Here is an 18,673-nt window from a genome sequence, read left to right on the forward strand (position 1 = left end):
CAAAAAATTCCTTTGAGCTTTTCTACTCACCGACGTAACCAGGCATACAAACGCACACGTGTTTCTTCTTATTCCCATCGGAAATACAGAGTCCGTATTGGGAGCAGTTATCCTCCTCGTTACAGGGTGCTGTAAAAAAGTACAGTTGCTTTATCAATAAAAAAATGTCATCATTGTTGCCATTATTAACATTTTTTCATAAATTATATGAAAGATTTTTACCATGCTGAGAAGGAGAACATCCCTGTTCTGTTTCCTCGAAACCAGGCATACAGGTGCACGTGGGTGCATTTCCTATCATTACACATTGCTCATAATTTCCGCAGCGAGTATCTTCACAAGACGGCAATCCTGTATTATAGAGAGTACGATATTAGTTAGATAATGTATATAAATAGATAAACTCACGAAAAATATTAATATAATTGAATATTTAATATGTAAATGTTTTATATATTATTTTCTTTTAAATACTTTAAATTTGAAAATGAATATTGAATAATTTCAAAAAGTAATACTTTAACGTCTGATAATGTTTAACCAAGATAATAATAATAAGATAAGAATATTATCAGACGTTAAAATGATTCTCGCCACTATCAGCAGTAAGAATTTGATCGATTTAACAGGATGTTATCGCAATACGGTAACTGTATTTTAAGATATAAGATTTATCTATATTTATTTTAAAACATAAATGAAAGTGCACTTACTGTCACAGACACGACCGTCTCCCGTAAATCCAGCTCTACATTGGCACATGTGGCTACCTTCTTGATTAATACATTGAGCGTCTGGGGAGCACATGTGGTTACCGGCTGTGCATTCGTTCACGTCCACGCAAATCGCACTACCGTCCTCTTCGTATAGATACTGATACCTACCCACATATCAACACATAGCAACAATAAAGTGATAAATATCATTAATATACATATATTCATTTGAAGAATTATTATTCGATACATTGGCCTATATCCTGTCTCATTTGTCTACAAGCACTGTTCTCTGCTTTAAAATAATAATAAACAATTATCGGTAATTATTACTTTTTGAGAGAAAAAACTGTGATGACTGTATATATAATTAGTTACTTTTATAAAGAGCAACTTTAAAAGTTCCTGGATATACTCACCCTGCGTTACACACGCATCTAAAACTGTCTCCATCAACCACGCAAGAGCTATGATCACCGCAAGTCTGTCGTCCTTGAATACATGGATCTTCCTCTTCAAGGGGCGCTATTTTAGTATTGACGGCGAATCGAATGATGCCCTCGGTGCTCTCGTAAGCAGTAACACCCCTGAAAAACTTTAGTCTCGTCGTATCGTCTTCAGGATCAAAGATAGCGTACGGACACTCCTGATAACTGATTATCTGATCCAACTTGAAGTTGATCTCCTTCTCGTCTCCACCTCCACGCAGAAGTTTACAGGTGCGCTCACTTTGGGAACGGATCACTCCTGGCTGGGCACGAGTGTAGAGTTCGTCATAGTCGCCGTAGTCTACCCTGGTGTCTCTCTCCAAATGCGGTACCGAACCCGTGATTTCTGCTTCCATCTTCAGCTGACCGAAGACATCCAATCCGAGATAATTGCTGCGTATCGTCACTTTGTCGCCGCTCAATGGGAAGTTTAGTTCCGCCGTGTGATTGAATAAGCCGCCTACCCGTGAAACACGCTCGTATGAGTACCTGTGTAATTGTAAACCTGCTTTCCTTCGGCAACATTGTTATGACATTCTTTGAATTTTTCAAGTTCATTAGTAAGATGTGAATATTAGTACGAGAGATCCATACGTACAATCTTTGATACTATTTAACAAAATGTATATGATATATACTGTTTTCCGTTAATATTATACAAATTTTGAATAATTTTTTAGCGCAAGAAAAGAAACTATTTTTTAACGTATTTTGGAACGCTGAGTTCCAAATAATCTACTACTAGAAAAATTCCATCAAATCAAATTTCTAAGATATAATATATCAATTTTTAAGATATAATTATTAAAATACGTTTTATTCCAAATAATTTAAGTGTGACAAATACTGAACAAGAACGTCTTTACCAGAATTTGATGATAATTAAGAAACATTATCACGTGTGTATATTGGGATAAAAACATGTTAAACGACTATTGCTGGATTGCTGGAGCTTTATACGTGACCGATCTAAAGTCATGAAAAACAAAAATGTAATGCTTAAATGTAATACTTCTGATGTTTTCTAATTCCAATTAAATTTCACAGTATATATTAGAAAAAAATATTTTTTCTTGTATTTCAAAAATTGAAAAGATTTCTGATGGAAATATTTCCATGGCAGATTCGGACTCAGCATCATTGCTCTAGAAACAGTTTTCATATTTCTTTGCACAAAATCTTATAAACTATTAATTTATCTAAAAAAACAGGATAAAAATGTGAAATAAAATAAATGACGAGTTTGCGCCAAATGTTATGTTTAGACAAAGCTTATTTTAGAGATTTCTGTAGTTTGTAAATATATATATATGCTTCTTGCCTGTAAGTTCGTATCCGTTTTCAGTATCGCTAACAGGTTTTGCGAATAGCCAGGCAATAATGCCACCCAAATTGCCCAAAAGTTGGAAACTAGCGCCGATTTCTTCAGGTACTCTTGATAAAGCTGTGTAAGTTCGTCCATCTTTGGTTTGTACGTAGCATTGAAGATCTCTCGAGGGGAATTCGACGCCGTTCAGCGTGCCAGATATTCGACCAATAACCCGAAGAGGCACGTCTAAAAATTAAATCTTTTGGTTAAAAAGAATTCATAACATCTTTATATTTTTATTATAATTGCCAGAATCTTTTTCGCCTTTAACAAATTACTATGATTGCTATGTTGCCTAATTATCTTTCTGTGTACAAAATATTCTTTTCTTTGGATTATAAGTGCTGTTGTTTGTACACAACCATTTAATTGACGACAAAATAACCTGGAAAGAAATATAATTTTGGTTGTATTTCTTAAGAAGTCATCGCATTTGTCTTATGGAAAAAAATTATTGGTAGGGACACTGCCAACGAAACAATCATCAAAGTGTAGCGCGACCCATTTCACGGTATTGCCGTCTTTACGATGTTACCGTGGAAGTCGTAAGAAACAGTCTCGTAAACTATGAATAGATCAGAGAGAGCAAATTAACGCAGCTACTTATTGCGTTGCATCTATTTGCCCTACGACGACTTCTGCGTACCTTTGTCCGCGTTAGGTGAAGCGTCGTAGAGAGGGAAAACGCGCTCTGAAAGATCTCTTCTTTATCCTGTTTCAAGAACACTTCAAAGGCCGCGTTTGCATGCCATTAGCTCGAGCTTATCTCGCTACGAGCACGCGAGATTTCGACAAACACCGTTGATAAATAGCTTACCGTTTGGCTGGCAGGATTTCCCGTTGCCGAAATAGCCCTGCTTGCAGCTGCAACAGAATCCGATCTCGTAATCAATGCAAGTCGCTTTGCTGTGGCAAGTGGTGGCGCCGGTTCTACAGCTGGCCGCTTGCTGCATAGTCATCGTATCTAACAAGGTATATTGCTTAATTCGATCAATGTCATAAAGATAACATCTAGGATAACAATCGATTTTGCAATTTTAGAATCTTGTGTTACCGCAATTTATAAGTCATGCACTCGTAAACTGTCCTTTAGATAAGCATATTTTTATAAGCATATTTAGCTTATTATTATATTTTATTGTATATAACATATATTACGTTACTCGTTACCTTCGATATTATCGGGAGTCTTTATATTTTCACCTTCATCAATGGGACCGACTTGAAACAACCACTGGCCAGGCCTATTTACATTCGACCACCTGAAAACAATTACAAAGGCCCATGAATACGTCGCACGTGAATTCAGCCGGCGCCTCTGCTCTTCCCATTACTCACTTGTCGACATTCTGAATTTGGTCCGTGCCCGAGCCCCTCAGGGTATACATTTTGCCCTCGCTCATGAATCCTGCCTGTGCCTTGGCATCTGGGAGACCGTTGGGATGCGACTCACCCTGAATCCACTGTATACCATTTTCTGGGTACAGTAGTTCAACAAAGGAATGCGTACCGTTGGATGATATAGCGACTTGATAAGTATTCACCTGAAAGACGATTCGATGAACGTTATTCATGTTTTCTAAAAACCGTGTTACACGTTTACCTTTTCATTTTCCCTTAGTAGTGGAACGTTTAAATATAACGTTTAGTTTAAATATAATTTTATAAATGTTAAAAACATATCGTTAACCTTTTTTTCACATTTATAATTATAGATCTGCTCGCGTTGCTTGCATTTTTTGCACTCGGAATCTTCATTTTCTTTCTCTTCAACGCCTTAAATATATGTATATTTATCTTATTTTAAGTGTAAAAAATTTTTGAGGATTTTATAAGTGCAACGCGAACAAATCTTACCTATATAAACTAAAGATTTGTTTAAAAAAATAGAAAACAATAATATTTGATAATCGTAAAGATAGTAACTTGCCTTATCATTTCGCTCATTGTAATACCCAACGTCCATCCAAGTGACCAAAAAGACGTGCGTAGGCACAAAGTTATTAGCATCCTTAAAGGCGCTTCGAATTAATCCCCCTGCTCTGGCGAGAACGTCAGGAGAATCGGTTTCGCTCCAATAAATTGTTCCGGAAGCTCTCGAATCGACATGCGTATAAAGAGGCGAGATGACTGGATCATCAAGAGGGAATGCAATGTTGAAAAACCTTTGCATGGCCCTAGCGAATGAGAGAACGCCATTTCCATTTACCTGAAATAGAGAAAACCGATTTTCCAGCTTCAATATTTTCCAGAGCTAATTTGCAAATGTGCTCGGTTTTAATTTTGTATTTAATAAAAGTTTGGAAATATATTGTATATTAATCATAAAAGCTTTCAAAATTTCTATTTACTTACGGTAAACGCAATGAAATGCTTGGATTCTATTTACAGCGATTGTTGAAAACATTGAATAAGAACAGAAATTAAATCGATAGCAATTTACTTATTCATTTTACAGTTTAATTTTGTCAGATATTTTGTCATATATTTGAAGCTTATTGGAATTTATCAAATACTTATCGCATTATCAGTATCTTTGGCAATTGTTGGCAATTGTTCCATTTTAATATTATTTAATATTATTTAATAACAGAAGATTATGTAATTTAATAATAGAGCAGAAGATATTATGGTCCCCCATTTACATTACATAATAACTTTGTTAATAATCGATATTTAAATTTAAAACTTAACAATTGCATTTGTCAAAGTGTTATTTATCCATTCCATATGTAATGGAAAATTATATTCCAAAGATTTCTAATCATAAAATATTTATTATATATTTAGGAAATTAATTATAAACATGTGCGATACTGCGTAAAAAATATATTCCTAATTCTTTAAAGTGTATCACTATTATTACTTTAATATATTTTAAAAATATATATATAATACCCTCTCTCCCTCGCCCCCGTCCCACTAACAAAATGCAGTTTATCTTCTGTAACGCAAATTTTGATCATGGAGTGCATTGATTCGATAGTATTAAGATCTCCCAACATTAATTCCGTCGCCGAAGACATGCTTGTCTATTGGAACGTGACAGTCAAATTCCGTAAAGCGTGCACTGCGGAAGGTCGGACGGCGTCAGCGGGTCAGCAGGTAATTCGTTGGCACGTGCTGCTAGTGAAATCCGACAATAACGTTGTTAGGAGGGGGATTTGCCCCACGTCGTCAGTCTCCGCGAGTCTCGCAATAGACACGCATGCACGTTAATGAACGAGCGCCTGTCGTCGAGAAGTCATTCACCCAACGAACGCACGCTCGTTATAACGCCGGCGCGAGAACCGGTGTCGCGTTCGCGTAAACTCGCGAAAGAATCGCAATCATTTCATCGAGAACATGCCCTATAGAGCGGTCAAGGGTGAGAGCGAAATCTACGAAATGTTAATAATTATTTTTAACAATTTTTAACAAATTTGGAACAAGAGATGTCAAAAACTTTGACGATTAATGCATTTTACGAAAATATTAGAATATTATATATAAATAATGTGCACCTTTTATTATTTAATTATAATAATGAATGTAATTATAAATTTAAAAAATTTTGAAATTTTAGAAGAAATTTTTACATTTTTTTTTACAGATTAAGCCTAATCTTATTCTTAATAAATTGTATTCTTGAAAATATATATACAAAAAAAAATGAAGGGTTTCACTGAAGTGTGTAAAAATTGAACTACAAACACACAAATCTGAAAGTAATTTTGTTGGATAAAAATTATTAATTACAGGACATTCAAGTTGATTATGAGAATGTCAAAATTTTTTGCAATATTGCTTATCGCACTTAAGCATCCTACATAACTGTTTTGATGGACTAACAAAATTATTTTTAAATCTATATAGTTAAATTGTTAGCTACTTCGGCAAACTATTATTTTATTATTAAGTATATTAATTGTTTAGGAGATATTTTTTATTTGCCATTTTTATATTTCAAGACGCTTTAATTTTCGAGAAAAATTATTAAGATTATATAGGAAAAAATATATATAGAATTCCAACTATTTCTTATTATTTTTAAATATAATATTCAAAGCAAAAAGGGGCAGCCAACAGTCATGTTATCTTGCTGGAACTGACTTATTTCGTCAATTGACTAAAATGAAGTGCGCGTGCACACACACGTTTGATGAGATGCGCTTTTCAAGCCGCAGCTGTTCCTACGCAAGAAAAAAGAACTCTTCGTCATTAAAGAGACAAAATTAAAACTTCTCAAAAGAACGGTGCAACCGCTTGAAATATTACACTGGGAGAAAGTGATTGACATGGTTCTCACACTGTTTTCTGTTAGCAGTTCAGTGTTACCTAATGAAATTAAGAAAGATTATATTATGCTACCATTCTTAAGAGCTATAAGATCTAAAATTATATCATATATTGTATTTTAATTATGTACGATTTCGTGACTTTTTGTAGGACAGGTTGTTTATTAAAAGTAACTTTAAATTTATGGATAATGAAATTTTTTTAAAATAAAATATATTTCTAAAACAGAAGAATGAAAGTTATCTATTTATTTTTTTCATAAATATGGTATATGAAATACGAATTTTTCTCGATTCTTGTTCGATTCGAATTGCGTGATTCGCTCCCACATTTTTTTATTGATGTTCATTCTTATGCGCTACTCAAAGTCCAAGCTAAAACATCCGATGACCTATATTGTTTTCACGTGAGGTTAATATTATGGGCGCCGCGTCAAATTTAACGCTCAAGTCGCACATCGTTAACGAGCGACCCGGTTCAAGTGAATTGACACGAATTAGGGCGACAAAGTAATAATCTCTATTGTGACACTATTCTGGCATTACTTAAATTTATTTCATAATTTTGTTGAATAGGCAAGGTATTCAACTTATTTCAACTTATCGAAATTATAAACTGAACTTTTTAATTGTACTTTAATAGTTATAATGTAACTTTTTAATGAAAACAAGTATTGTATTTATTAAACCGAAAAGTTTAAAATATTACATTTATTGATATTAAGAATATATTTAAGATGATATTAAAATAGGTTTAATATTTTTTTTAATTTTTGTGACAAAATTTACTATGCATTAAAAAAAATTTTTTTGTATTAGATTATAAAATGTATCGGAAAATATTAGGTTTTTTACGGCAGTGTAATTGCAATTTAGCTTAAATAAGCAGAAGTCTTCCAACTTTTAATATCTAATCGATATTATTCGTCCTGTTATACGTATATAGAATTTATGAACCGAATCAGTATCGGTCATCGAGGCATCCGATAATCGATGCTTGGGAATGTCAAGCCAGTATTGATAGTCTTGCCGAAGCTCGTTTACGTTCTCAGACGTTTTGACATTCGCGTAAGTCAGCTAGTGGGAAAGTTCGACGCGCTATCACTGCCGAGGCTATCATCGAGGTCATAGGTCAGAGCCGAGCCGATGACACACACGTACACACATGTAATCGCGGTGGAACGGTGAAAATAGATAGTACCGCCTGGAAGTAACAGGAGGAAACCATGCTAACTGCCAACTCTCTTCCTGATATCGTCGATAACGATTCTAATGCTTGGCAAACCAAGCACAGTATTGGAAATAATTTGAGCTCGACTATTGTATCGACCAATATTTCAATATTCAAGGAAACTTTTGAAAGAAATTACTCGACTTGTTTTCTTTCTGTCAAAAATTATTTCGCAATCAATTCTGGGATGTGTAGTGCGCATTCATATTTATATAATTTGTAAAAATAAATTTTAGTCAATTAATAAAAATTAAGTTAGAATTAATGACCGCAATAATTTTTAGCCACTTTAATGATTCACGTTTTAATTACAATCAATTTCTAATCTTTAAGCTACTTACAATTTTTTTAAGATTATTTAAGTGTTTTTATTTTTATACAGTATTAAACCCTCAACTATACCTAAATTCTAAAATCTAAAGTGTCTCGTTTGAAATACAGAGTACAAATGAATCTCCTTACGATGATTAATAAAAGAAAGTTCAAAGTCTTTTTTACCTACACTTTAGAATCTCATACCAATCGTATGGATTGTAGTCCAAAAAATTTTGCTTCGGATCCCAATAATAATAAAGAAACGATTACGTCGAATTCTTATGGTAATCGCGGTATTAGTAGACTCGTATATATGCAATATATATGCAATCGTCATAACGTGGTGGCAGCCGCGAGTCAATGAGATGACAGGAGAGACGGTGGTTTCGGTAACGCATGCCGCACGCGCTAACGCAATCGCGCAATCGGCCACAATCATTTTGATGACTGTGAATCGTCGACGATAACCGACGAAATGGAGATGATTGTCGTGTAGGAAGGTCCTCTAAGTAGATTATCGTATCTTCGCGTTTGCGGATATGTCGCGATATACATCTGTGTCAACCGCGATTTGTCACTGACCTGAATATAATAACGGAGTATAAAAATTGACCGAGGAAACGTTTGTTGGAATGTCAATTTTGAGTTACATAATGCGCAAATCCTTTTTAATAACTATTAATATAACTATAAATAATAATTTATATTTTGAATCATTTTTAGGTACTATATTATGACCACATTAGTTATGAGATGTCACTAATTTTTCATTTAAAACAATTGTTATTTCGTAAGATAAACACGATTTTAAAAAAGCCCTTATAGTTTCTTAAATTGTCTAAATCTCTATTCAAAAAATTGCGTGTATGACACAAACAGATTTATTAACATACATAAAATAACTAATGGAAATAATTTCTTTTTAAAGAGATCCTTCTTTATATTAATTGAGAAAAACACTTAGCGTTTTTGTATAGACTGGCGTAATAAAACATCGACTGTTATTTAGTTAATTTTTAATTATTGGAAACACTAAAACTTTAAAAATGTTTTGAATCTTATGTAATTTCTGTTGCAATGCAGGAAGTAAAATTTCTGTCCATTAGTTTATTGTCAACCGCCTTTGCATTCGCATGCGAAAGTCTCTGCATGTCTGAGCTCCACTTATCTAGTTTTACATTGCACATTCGCTCTCTTCGACATTTCCAACAAATTTCACGCCTACGATGATGTTTATCTGACTAGCGAAACGATCACGATGATTGAAGAAAGCGAGCAAAAATTAAAATATATTTGCAAAAAAAAAATGGAACAGCAATTCTCTCTTTAAAATAGCAAACAGTGAATTTCCATCTCTGATCGGATGATTTCAAGGTTACGACGAGATATGTCGTAATCGGAAGTTCAGAAAGGAAACTCGGTGAGACGGAAGAAGCTGTAATGAAATTAATTGAGAATTCCGTGTCGAGACTAATTGAACTTTGTCGACGATGATGAAGTCAACGACAGAAGGAATGATTTGGAAGAATCGCGAGCGGAATTTCGCAATTCCTCCCACTAAGTCTCCGCTAAATAATGTGGGAAAACGCCAAGGCTAATTGCATAGCACCATAAGTTGGCTGTCGTATCACTCTCTATCTTGATATGAATGTTTAATTGAGCGTAGGAAAAGATACAGTCTTCCACTGAATTTTATGTTAATGCACAAAGATAAAGAATGCCGTAAGATGTATTTTTAGTGTGTTATTTTTACGGAGAATCAAATAGCGTTATTTTTACGGGACGTATTTGTTCATAGCGAAACATGCGATTTCTTGTATGCAGAAAAACGCATTAGTTTAGATTTTCTTCTACAACTTAAATAGTGTGAAAAATTGTCAAGATTAACTTTATCAAGATTGTCGCGAGTATTATATTTACATAACCGCGGTCTCGCGATATTAATGCGACTTAATTCTGTAATCAGCACTGCCATAAATTTACGTGTACATTTTACTTGCATTAGCAAAATAGAACAGTATAGTATTTACATAAATTTCTTGTTTCTGTTAATAAATAGATATTAACTGTATAATTTTTATTTCTTAGTTATTATATATATTATATAATTGTTTACTATACACCACCATGACGGTCAGTGACTAAACTTTCTATTTATACATCTTGTCAGTCATTGATGAGGTATTATGACATGCGTATAAATATATCTACATATTACATATTGTGTAATTTAATGTTATAAGTTTAATTATATATATATGCATATAAATATTTTATTATTCATTTTAATAATCCAATTTTATATTAAAAGCCGTAAATGGAAAATCTCAGCTAATATATGCTAATACATGTATATCCTTGATGACAAATATATTAAATAAATAAACTTCTAGATATATTATTATTATAACATTTATTATAGGTATATAATATATAATAATCATAATCGTTTTTTTTTAAGGCAGTGATAACAGTAAACTACAAATCACTTTAAAATATATTTTTAACATAAATAACATTTAACTTAATTTAATTGTAATTAAAAATTATTATTATACATATTCTTACTTGTGTTTGCGACTTTTGTTTCCATATTAAAAAGACAAAGAGAATAGAAGAACCGTAAACTTTTTGAATTCATGGAGAGCTTTATATTCTGCTTGTTCTTTGCAAAAGATGAAGTCTGTAGCTGTGCAATGCCATACTACGCATTTGATACATACGTATTGCACCAGCATAGGAGAATACACGATTACCGTATACGTATTATTCCAATACCTGCAAAATCGAATCTCCCATTCTAAGCTCTTAATCCGCCTAGTCTCTCACAATTATTCGTCATTATACTTTAAGCTCATCCGGCTGACTGGCCGGCCGAGTTTCTGCGTGTGATTTGACTCGACGCGCATCCCTAAGCGAAGCGTATATACGCACGTCATCAATAACGCCACGATGATTCCGGACGCTTGAATTATTGACGAACCTCAATGAATGGAACGGATCACAGCGGATCATGGTTTCAATGCGGCATTTTGGTAACGGCGCGACTACGAAAGTCACACCAATTTGAAAGTGAATTTCAGTATCGGTATTTGACGGTTTCTATCGCGCGTAGTTTTGCTTGAAAATATAGGGCATCATAAAATTGTGTAAATAAGCAATTTTATTTATATGTGATCTTGTCACAAATTAATGGCAGATATACAATTAGTACATTGAAAAAACATTTATAAAAAATAAGAATTAAAAAAAAGTTTTAAATTATAATTATTAAGTGCTCTTAAAACCATTTAATTTTTTATTTTTTTATTATTTTTAATTTATTTTTAATTTGGGTTTTATTATTTTAATAATAAGAGGTATCCAATATCTGAGTTAAAAAATTCTTTTTCGTTTATTTACAAATATTTTATATAGAAGATATATTTTTTTGTGAGTAAAATAAAAATTTGATTCTTAATTAATTTATTTCAATATCTCCATAAATAAATAAATAGGTTAAACTTTAAAAATAAAATAAATTAGTCCTTATTCGGCTATCTTATTTATTAAAATTTAATAGAGTTCAATAATAAATGATCATATATTTACACATATATAATCTTTCAGTACATAGATTAATCAGAGTTTGTTAAAGATACTTCATACTATTAATTAAGGCTACAGTTTCAGTAGAAGGAAAACATTTGAGAAAATGTTGATAATACGAGTTTGCTCCCTGTGGAGGCGTAATGCATAAACACTTCCACGTATGAGCTCATGCACCTTGATTCGCAATAAATCACTTTGGAGAGATGAATCCTTCGCATTAATCTGCACACGAATAGTCGGACATAATTAACGTTCATTCATGCCGTCACCTTTGTAGTAATACAACAATTCGCAGAAAAATGAAATCATGCAGTGTCCTGCGGATTTTTCTAATCGCCGGCGGTTTCTATGTTTGTCTAATCGTCGTATCGGTGTTTGTGCGATGAGTCAAGTGTGTACTGAAACTCAAATATTGTTATTTGAGTTTCTTATTTTCTAGCCTCATTAAAACTTTATTATCATTAAATACTTCTTATATATTTTAAGATTTTTTTTAGCGATATTCTTTCGATACAAAAATACACTTTGAGAGAGCCTGTCATAATTTTTTAAATATGAAGAACATCATTTAAACGAATTATTTAAAAGAAATAAATATATACACATGTCTCTCTCTCTCTCTCTCTTATTTTGAGTTTCTTTGATATACTTCAAGGTAATTAAAACCACAGAGAGAGATGATTGCGGTCATGCTCTTGTGTTTCTACAACATGCACTTCCTTGAGATACGTTTTCGTTTACGACCGAACTTTCGGCGTGTAAACACTACCGGAATCTTATCGCGCGGCTCGAACTCTGGATGCGCGTTGCATCGTCTTCCGGTTCGCGCCGCTCTAGCTTGTTCATTCATACGAATTAACGGACCCTCGTAAATTGTACACGATGAGCAGCGCGGCGCGTCCGCCGCAATTAAGCGCGATTGTGCCGCCCAGAGAGTCGTTCGTTCGTCATCGCGAGCGCAATGAATTCGTGTCATGCCAGAAGATGTCGGCCGGATTAGACCGCGAGCCGAATTGAGAGAATGACCGAATGCGCGCACGGCTTCGTTGTCTACCGCGCGACAAATTGATATTAACCGAGGAATTGCACGCCGCCGCCTAGCCGCTCGTCTCGCCGTCTCGGAACTTTTTCTAGACCGGACCGTAAATTGAAGTTCGTCACACGCGGTGACTGCGCTAAGTTTCCTAATCTGTAACATGTCTGAACAAATTTTATAACTTTTCGTCGTTCTGTGAAGAGATGGGATAGACAGACTTACGGCGGAGTGCGTCACGTCACCGTTATCGCTCATATTAACAAAGATGAATTGGGTAAATTTTTTTCTCGGCTCAAATTTATCCTAATCAGGGAGCTTCTTATTATTGAAACTTAGAGATAAGATAACTATAATTCGGTGACAAAATTTTACTTTCTAGTTTCAACTGTAGTATAGTTTTAAGTTACAATACATTTTAATTTGAAATACGAAGCGCCTTACCGGTCCGAGTGTTAAGATGTTGAACTACTATATAATATACATTCATTTAAATTGAATTAATTAACATTTTAATTTAAAGTTATACATTAAAATGTTTAAAAACGTTAATATAATTACAAGGATACAATGTTCACTAGTGTTTTCATTAGCAAAAATAAAAGAACGACTTTTTATGCTTTAGTCAAAATTTATTTAAATATAAGTTCAATATAAATCCAGTTAATGAAAAATATAGTTTTAATAATTATTTTAGAACATTAGTTAAAAATCAAATGACAACGTATTTTGTTTTATATCAAAAAACATGAAGCAAATGATACTCCAATCCTTTGAGTTAAAAACAACACACATAGACATTTTGTTATTTTTAACTTCTATGTAAAAATGTGTGTAAATAAATCTATTTCTATGTTAGTTTCGAAGTAGAAACATTGACATATGAACTTAGTAAATAAACTAAATTTGAATTAAATTTAATAAACTTTCTTGAGTTAAATTATTTAACTCCATTGTTTTTGATAATGATATATTGAGTAGAAGCAGTAACGACCTATAGAAATGATTAAACAAAAAATTGGATATAATTTGACATTATGAATTTGACATATTTTAGTGTGTTTATTTATCATAATTATGATATAATAATTACAGTAAACATTTCCTTCTTAAATCGTATTTTGATGAAGCTACTTGAGATGAATATTATTCTACATTTATTTAATTATGTATATATAATTCCGTTTAATATAAAAGAATTGTAATTGTACAATAATGTACTAAATTTTTATTAATTGTATCTAATTTATGTTTTATAGGAGCAGTTTTTTTTTAGATATTTACGGCAAAGAGGGGAAATTAAATAATATAAGATAAGAATAGAATAAAATGTATTTATACGATATTGCCATGAAGATTGACTATCACGTTACATTACACTGACAACATCTTAGTGGTAAATATCTCAATAATTGTAAAAATATTGCGAGAGGACAGATTTGCAATAGGTTATCAAGAATATTTGCGGATTTTTTTCGTACTGGTGTTTTTCGCTGAAGATCAGTTTACAAGCGTATAAATATAAAAATAGCGGATTCGCGTCTAATAATAACTTTTCAAAGCATTCATAGTCGTAAATAATATAAAAAAACAAATAGCAGAATGTCTCTCGAAATTGTTGAGTTTTAATCAAAATTATAACAATTTATAAATATTTTCTTTTCATTTCGGTTTTCCGTCTTTAAAAATTTTAAATTGTTGAAATTGTTTAAATTGGATTGTAAGAAATTTTAAATTATTGATAAGACAAAATATAATTATAAAAAGATTACATTACAACATAATTTTTTAAAACAGTGTTTACATAATTATATGTCACAATTATAATATAATGACGAGAAAGAACTTTCTTCTCAAGTTGTGTTTTAATTTATTTTTTGAAATAAAAATTATTCCACATTATATGCAATTCCACTTGATGTATACGTGATAACACACACCATGTTATTTTTAAATCATTTGTGTGTACTTTTGCACGCTTGGTTAAGATTAGATAATTAAAATCAATTATATATTTATCTCAGTGCAAATTGTAATAACAATTCTAAAATTTTCATTCATTAACAGAATATAGATCTGCATCGATAAAAATTTACTTAAATATAGACTTGATATAAATCCGTATTGTGAATGAGAAATATATTTTGCAATTTGAATGGCTGTTTTAACTATCTTAATGCTAATTCGTATCTTTTAATGCTTAACACGAGTATCCAATATATATACTCCGAGAACAAATTCACAATTAATACTCACGAATATCGAATTGTATATTTTGTCGTAAAAAACGATGGGCGTTTTGAGGATAGCTTCGGCGGAGAGCAGCATTCCATTGTTATCGGTTTCGAGGACGTTGGAATCCGACCCTGTGTGCTGATACAGATCCCTTTTGGATAAAGCTACGGTAAAGGGCGCGATTAGGGCCAGCACGAGGGCCAGCGAGCCTAGTAGAACGCTCCAACGTGTTGCGCCGCGAGCCATTCTCTCAGACTGCCTTAACGCTACTGCTGTTCGATTTGGCTACGACGTCTCTTCTTGCTGCTCCCTAATCGCCTTTGCCCGCCGCTGCTCCGCGACCGGCGTGGCTGCTCATCGTTGTTCCGAGTACATGAAACGCCACTCGCTTCCCTCACTCAATGATAATTTCGTGACACCACGTCGATCCCTACTACCGATTCCATTACTAATAGGCTAATATGCAATCGAGTATATCTCGAATGTAATTCTTTAGCATCTCTCTCTCTCTCTCTCTCTTTATTTTTCTCTCTCACTTATTCTCTATGAACCCTATCGTACGATGACGACTTGATGACGAATGATGTGCAGGTTCCTGCCATGAATAAGCATGTAGAATATTGGAGTAAATTGACAGATTTTGTAAATATTTTATTTTTCAATATTTTTACAGAAAATATTGTATTACATGGTTTCATTTATTTTGATAACACAATAATTCTTTGAAAAGTTTAATTCTGTTGGATCAATGTCTCTGCAGTCATATGATGATCTCATGAAGAGAACGAAAATCAGTTTGCACGATCATATGTATCACGATTTATTTAAACACACGTTGAGGGACAAGTGTTTTGTATTTATTTGTGACTATAATTGCAAAATAAAATAATTATATTTAGGATTTTATTTTTATAATTATAAGATAGTTATTAGTTAATCATAATTATAAAAATAGAATTATATACTAACTAGTTAGTTATTGCTGTAATGTTGGTATCTAATAATAATTATAAATTTTTATGATTCTACCAAAAATATAAGCTGGCACTGATAATTACTATAAATTGGTTAAATAATATGGTTAAATTATAATATAATAATTGTAAGCATTTTTTCTCTTAATGTACATTTTTATGAGAATATCTGATTACGAAGAACGAGTAGCGCCGGATTGTCTAATCAGCTTATTTTATTAACAGATGTAATTTTTTGGTATATATTTTAACTACTCATTAAACTATGCAAAATACGCTATTATTTTTGTACGTACATCTTATGCATAAAGTAGCGTGAAATCTCATGACCGAAAAAATATTTTCGACATTCAAGTCAGCAATAATTCATAATAAGACGACAAAAGTATGATTTTAGTAATAGATTCGTAAATCACGCGATGCGTGTGCGCAATCAAATTGCGCGTATGCGTGTGCGCTGCGTATCATTCGCGTATCGTAGCGGCGCGCTTAAGTCACGTATTCTCTTGATGCATGTGAAACCATCGTTGATTCAATTGTATCTTCGAATAATCCATTCAAATGCCGAGGTCTCGCGATTACGCGATGCATATATTGTAATCAGCGCACCGATTTTAAGTCTTTAATTGTGACCATAATAGTATTTTATCTATGATAAGCATAAATGAGATGGAAGGTTGCTCATCCTGCGACTAAATTGGCTATCATTATATTGATGCAGTGATTTTCAAGCATTGCGTTGCATTTCAAATATATTCACATCGAATAATTTCATAAATTTTTCACATCGAATAATTTCGTAAATTTTTATTTGTTTAAAACTTTTTTTGATTTATAAGATATGTTATCGTTTAGGTATTTTATTTGTAATTCGATTTTTTAAATGTAATTAAAATTGCAATGTAAATTTGTGTAAACGTAATCGCGAGTGATAGAATTATTTGCTCACTATATTATCCTAATCTTATTATTATTATAAAAATGCGATTACTATTACAATAACCGATTGGCTTGTTGCCCACCGTCTATTAAGGCAAATTGATGTTTAAAAGTCGCATTGAATTTTGATAGAGCTTCTCGTCTTTCATCCGTATTGCGTTATTATGCTCGCTCATCCGTCACGTAATTTCTCCAAGAGACGGTACGCGATTCATCTTGAACGTCGTGCTCGTTTTCTGTGCGAAGTCGCGTGCAGCCGTGCATTGTGAAACAAAGTATCAACGTCGACAGATAAATGGAGGTGGACCTACATTCGCATACGCCGGCCGAGAATTGCGTCCCGGCCTAGAACATCCCAATAAATTGTCTCAGGAATTCGTCAGGGTCGACTCTCTTTCCAGTGCTAATTTATTTGACGATATGTGAGATGTTATTGCGGTAGTGACGTAAGTCACATTAAAAAAAAAAAATAAATTGTGTGATGGCAGATCCGTCATATTACATTATGAAGTGAGAATTTACGTGTATTTTTTTATTAGATTTTTTTGCAAGTGAATCAAAAAGAAAAAATAACTGCCATCATATTTCTACGTCGAAATAAGAGTATTTCGTATAATAAATTTATAGCAGGGACAAATGGGACAAAGATGATTCAGGATACACATTGTAAATTGATCTTTATTACAAGAAATTATATGACTAATTTGTACATATAAAATATAAATATAATACAAGTACTATGATACAGAGACGCGTGTTTTTCCAATGGAAAGTGGAAGTAGATCGCTAGTTACAATTAATAATTACTATTATTATAATTTGTTATTATTACTGTTGTATTCACGGTAGATGGATTGACACGCTCTTGGCAATGCTTTTAATTCAGACTGAATTCAAACACGCGACGATAGATAAATAAACATCATGTGTACGAATTTAAATGTTTTACGCGGTGAACTACAAAGATAGTTTTCCGACATTTGAGAAGATGGAAATGATTCATTTCTTGGATATAATTCTTGTTAAAAAACAGATGCTAATAAAATATTACATTTTTAATGATACATAATTATCATAGTCGATCGTGCGACAGTTCGAATAATTGATTAGCACGAAAAATCGTCAAATATATATGATCTTTCGTGATAAACAATCCGTTCAACAATATATCGAGCATTTACTCTCAACAGAAGGAACCAACAGAAAGCAATGACGACGGTTTCGGCAGCAAACTCACGTCTTTGGTCGTCAAGTGATACACGAGCACACAGAATCTTTTTAATTAGCGTCACTTATCTCGTTATTTTCCATCCGTAGAATACGAATTTGTCGCTCAGTAATGTGACGTCATTCCATTTGTCCGTGAAAAAAATGACGTTCGTGCTTTTGGTCCGCATCTACATCTCATATTTAACACTAATGCGGCATTAATAAATTTAAAATCCATAACAACATATAAGTCGCAATTTTCACTCTTAAAATTATAATACAATATATTAGAGGTC

The 18,673-nt window shown here is 32.8% G+C and overlaps 1 protein-coding gene across 3 annotated transcripts in view; it reads right to left on the reverse strand.

Annotated features, from left to right (window-relative positions):
- Positions 1–15,501, reverse strand: part of LOC108753837 (nidogen-2) — a 23,498-nt gene extending 7,997 nt beyond the window's left edge. For all 3 annotated transcript variants that reach the window (XM_018495768.1, XM_018495767.1, XM_018495766.1), the window contains exons 1-10: positions 15,277–15,501; positions 4,504–4,782; positions 3,912–4,117; positions 3,744–3,835; positions 3,391–3,537; positions 2,526–2,759; positions 1,136–1,664; positions 714–880; positions 223–351; positions 31–129 (exon numbers count right to left, since the gene is read on the reverse strand). In XM_018495768.1, coding sequence (XP_018351270.1) covers positions 31–129; positions 223–351; positions 714–880; positions 1,136–1,664; positions 2,526–2,759; positions 3,391–3,537; positions 3,744–3,835; positions 3,912–4,117; positions 4,504–4,782; positions 15,277–15,501 — 2,107 coding nt within the window. The remainder of the gene's footprint in view (positions 1–30; positions 130–222; positions 352–713; positions 881–1,135; positions 1,665–2,525; positions 2,760–3,390; positions 3,538–3,743; positions 3,836–3,911; positions 4,118–4,503; positions 4,783–15,276) is intronic.
- Between the last annotated feature and the right edge of the window lie 3,172 nt (positions 15,502–18,673).

The sequence above is a fragment of the Trachymyrmex septentrionalis genome, unplaced genomic scaffold (genome assembly GCF_001594115.1).
Source record: "Trachymyrmex septentrionalis isolate Tsep2-gDNA-1 unplaced genomic scaffold, Tsep1.0 scaffold72, whole genome shotgun sequence".
Taxonomy (NCBI): domain Eukaryota; kingdom Metazoa; phylum Arthropoda; class Insecta; order Hymenoptera; family Formicidae; genus Trachymyrmex; species Trachymyrmex septentrionalis.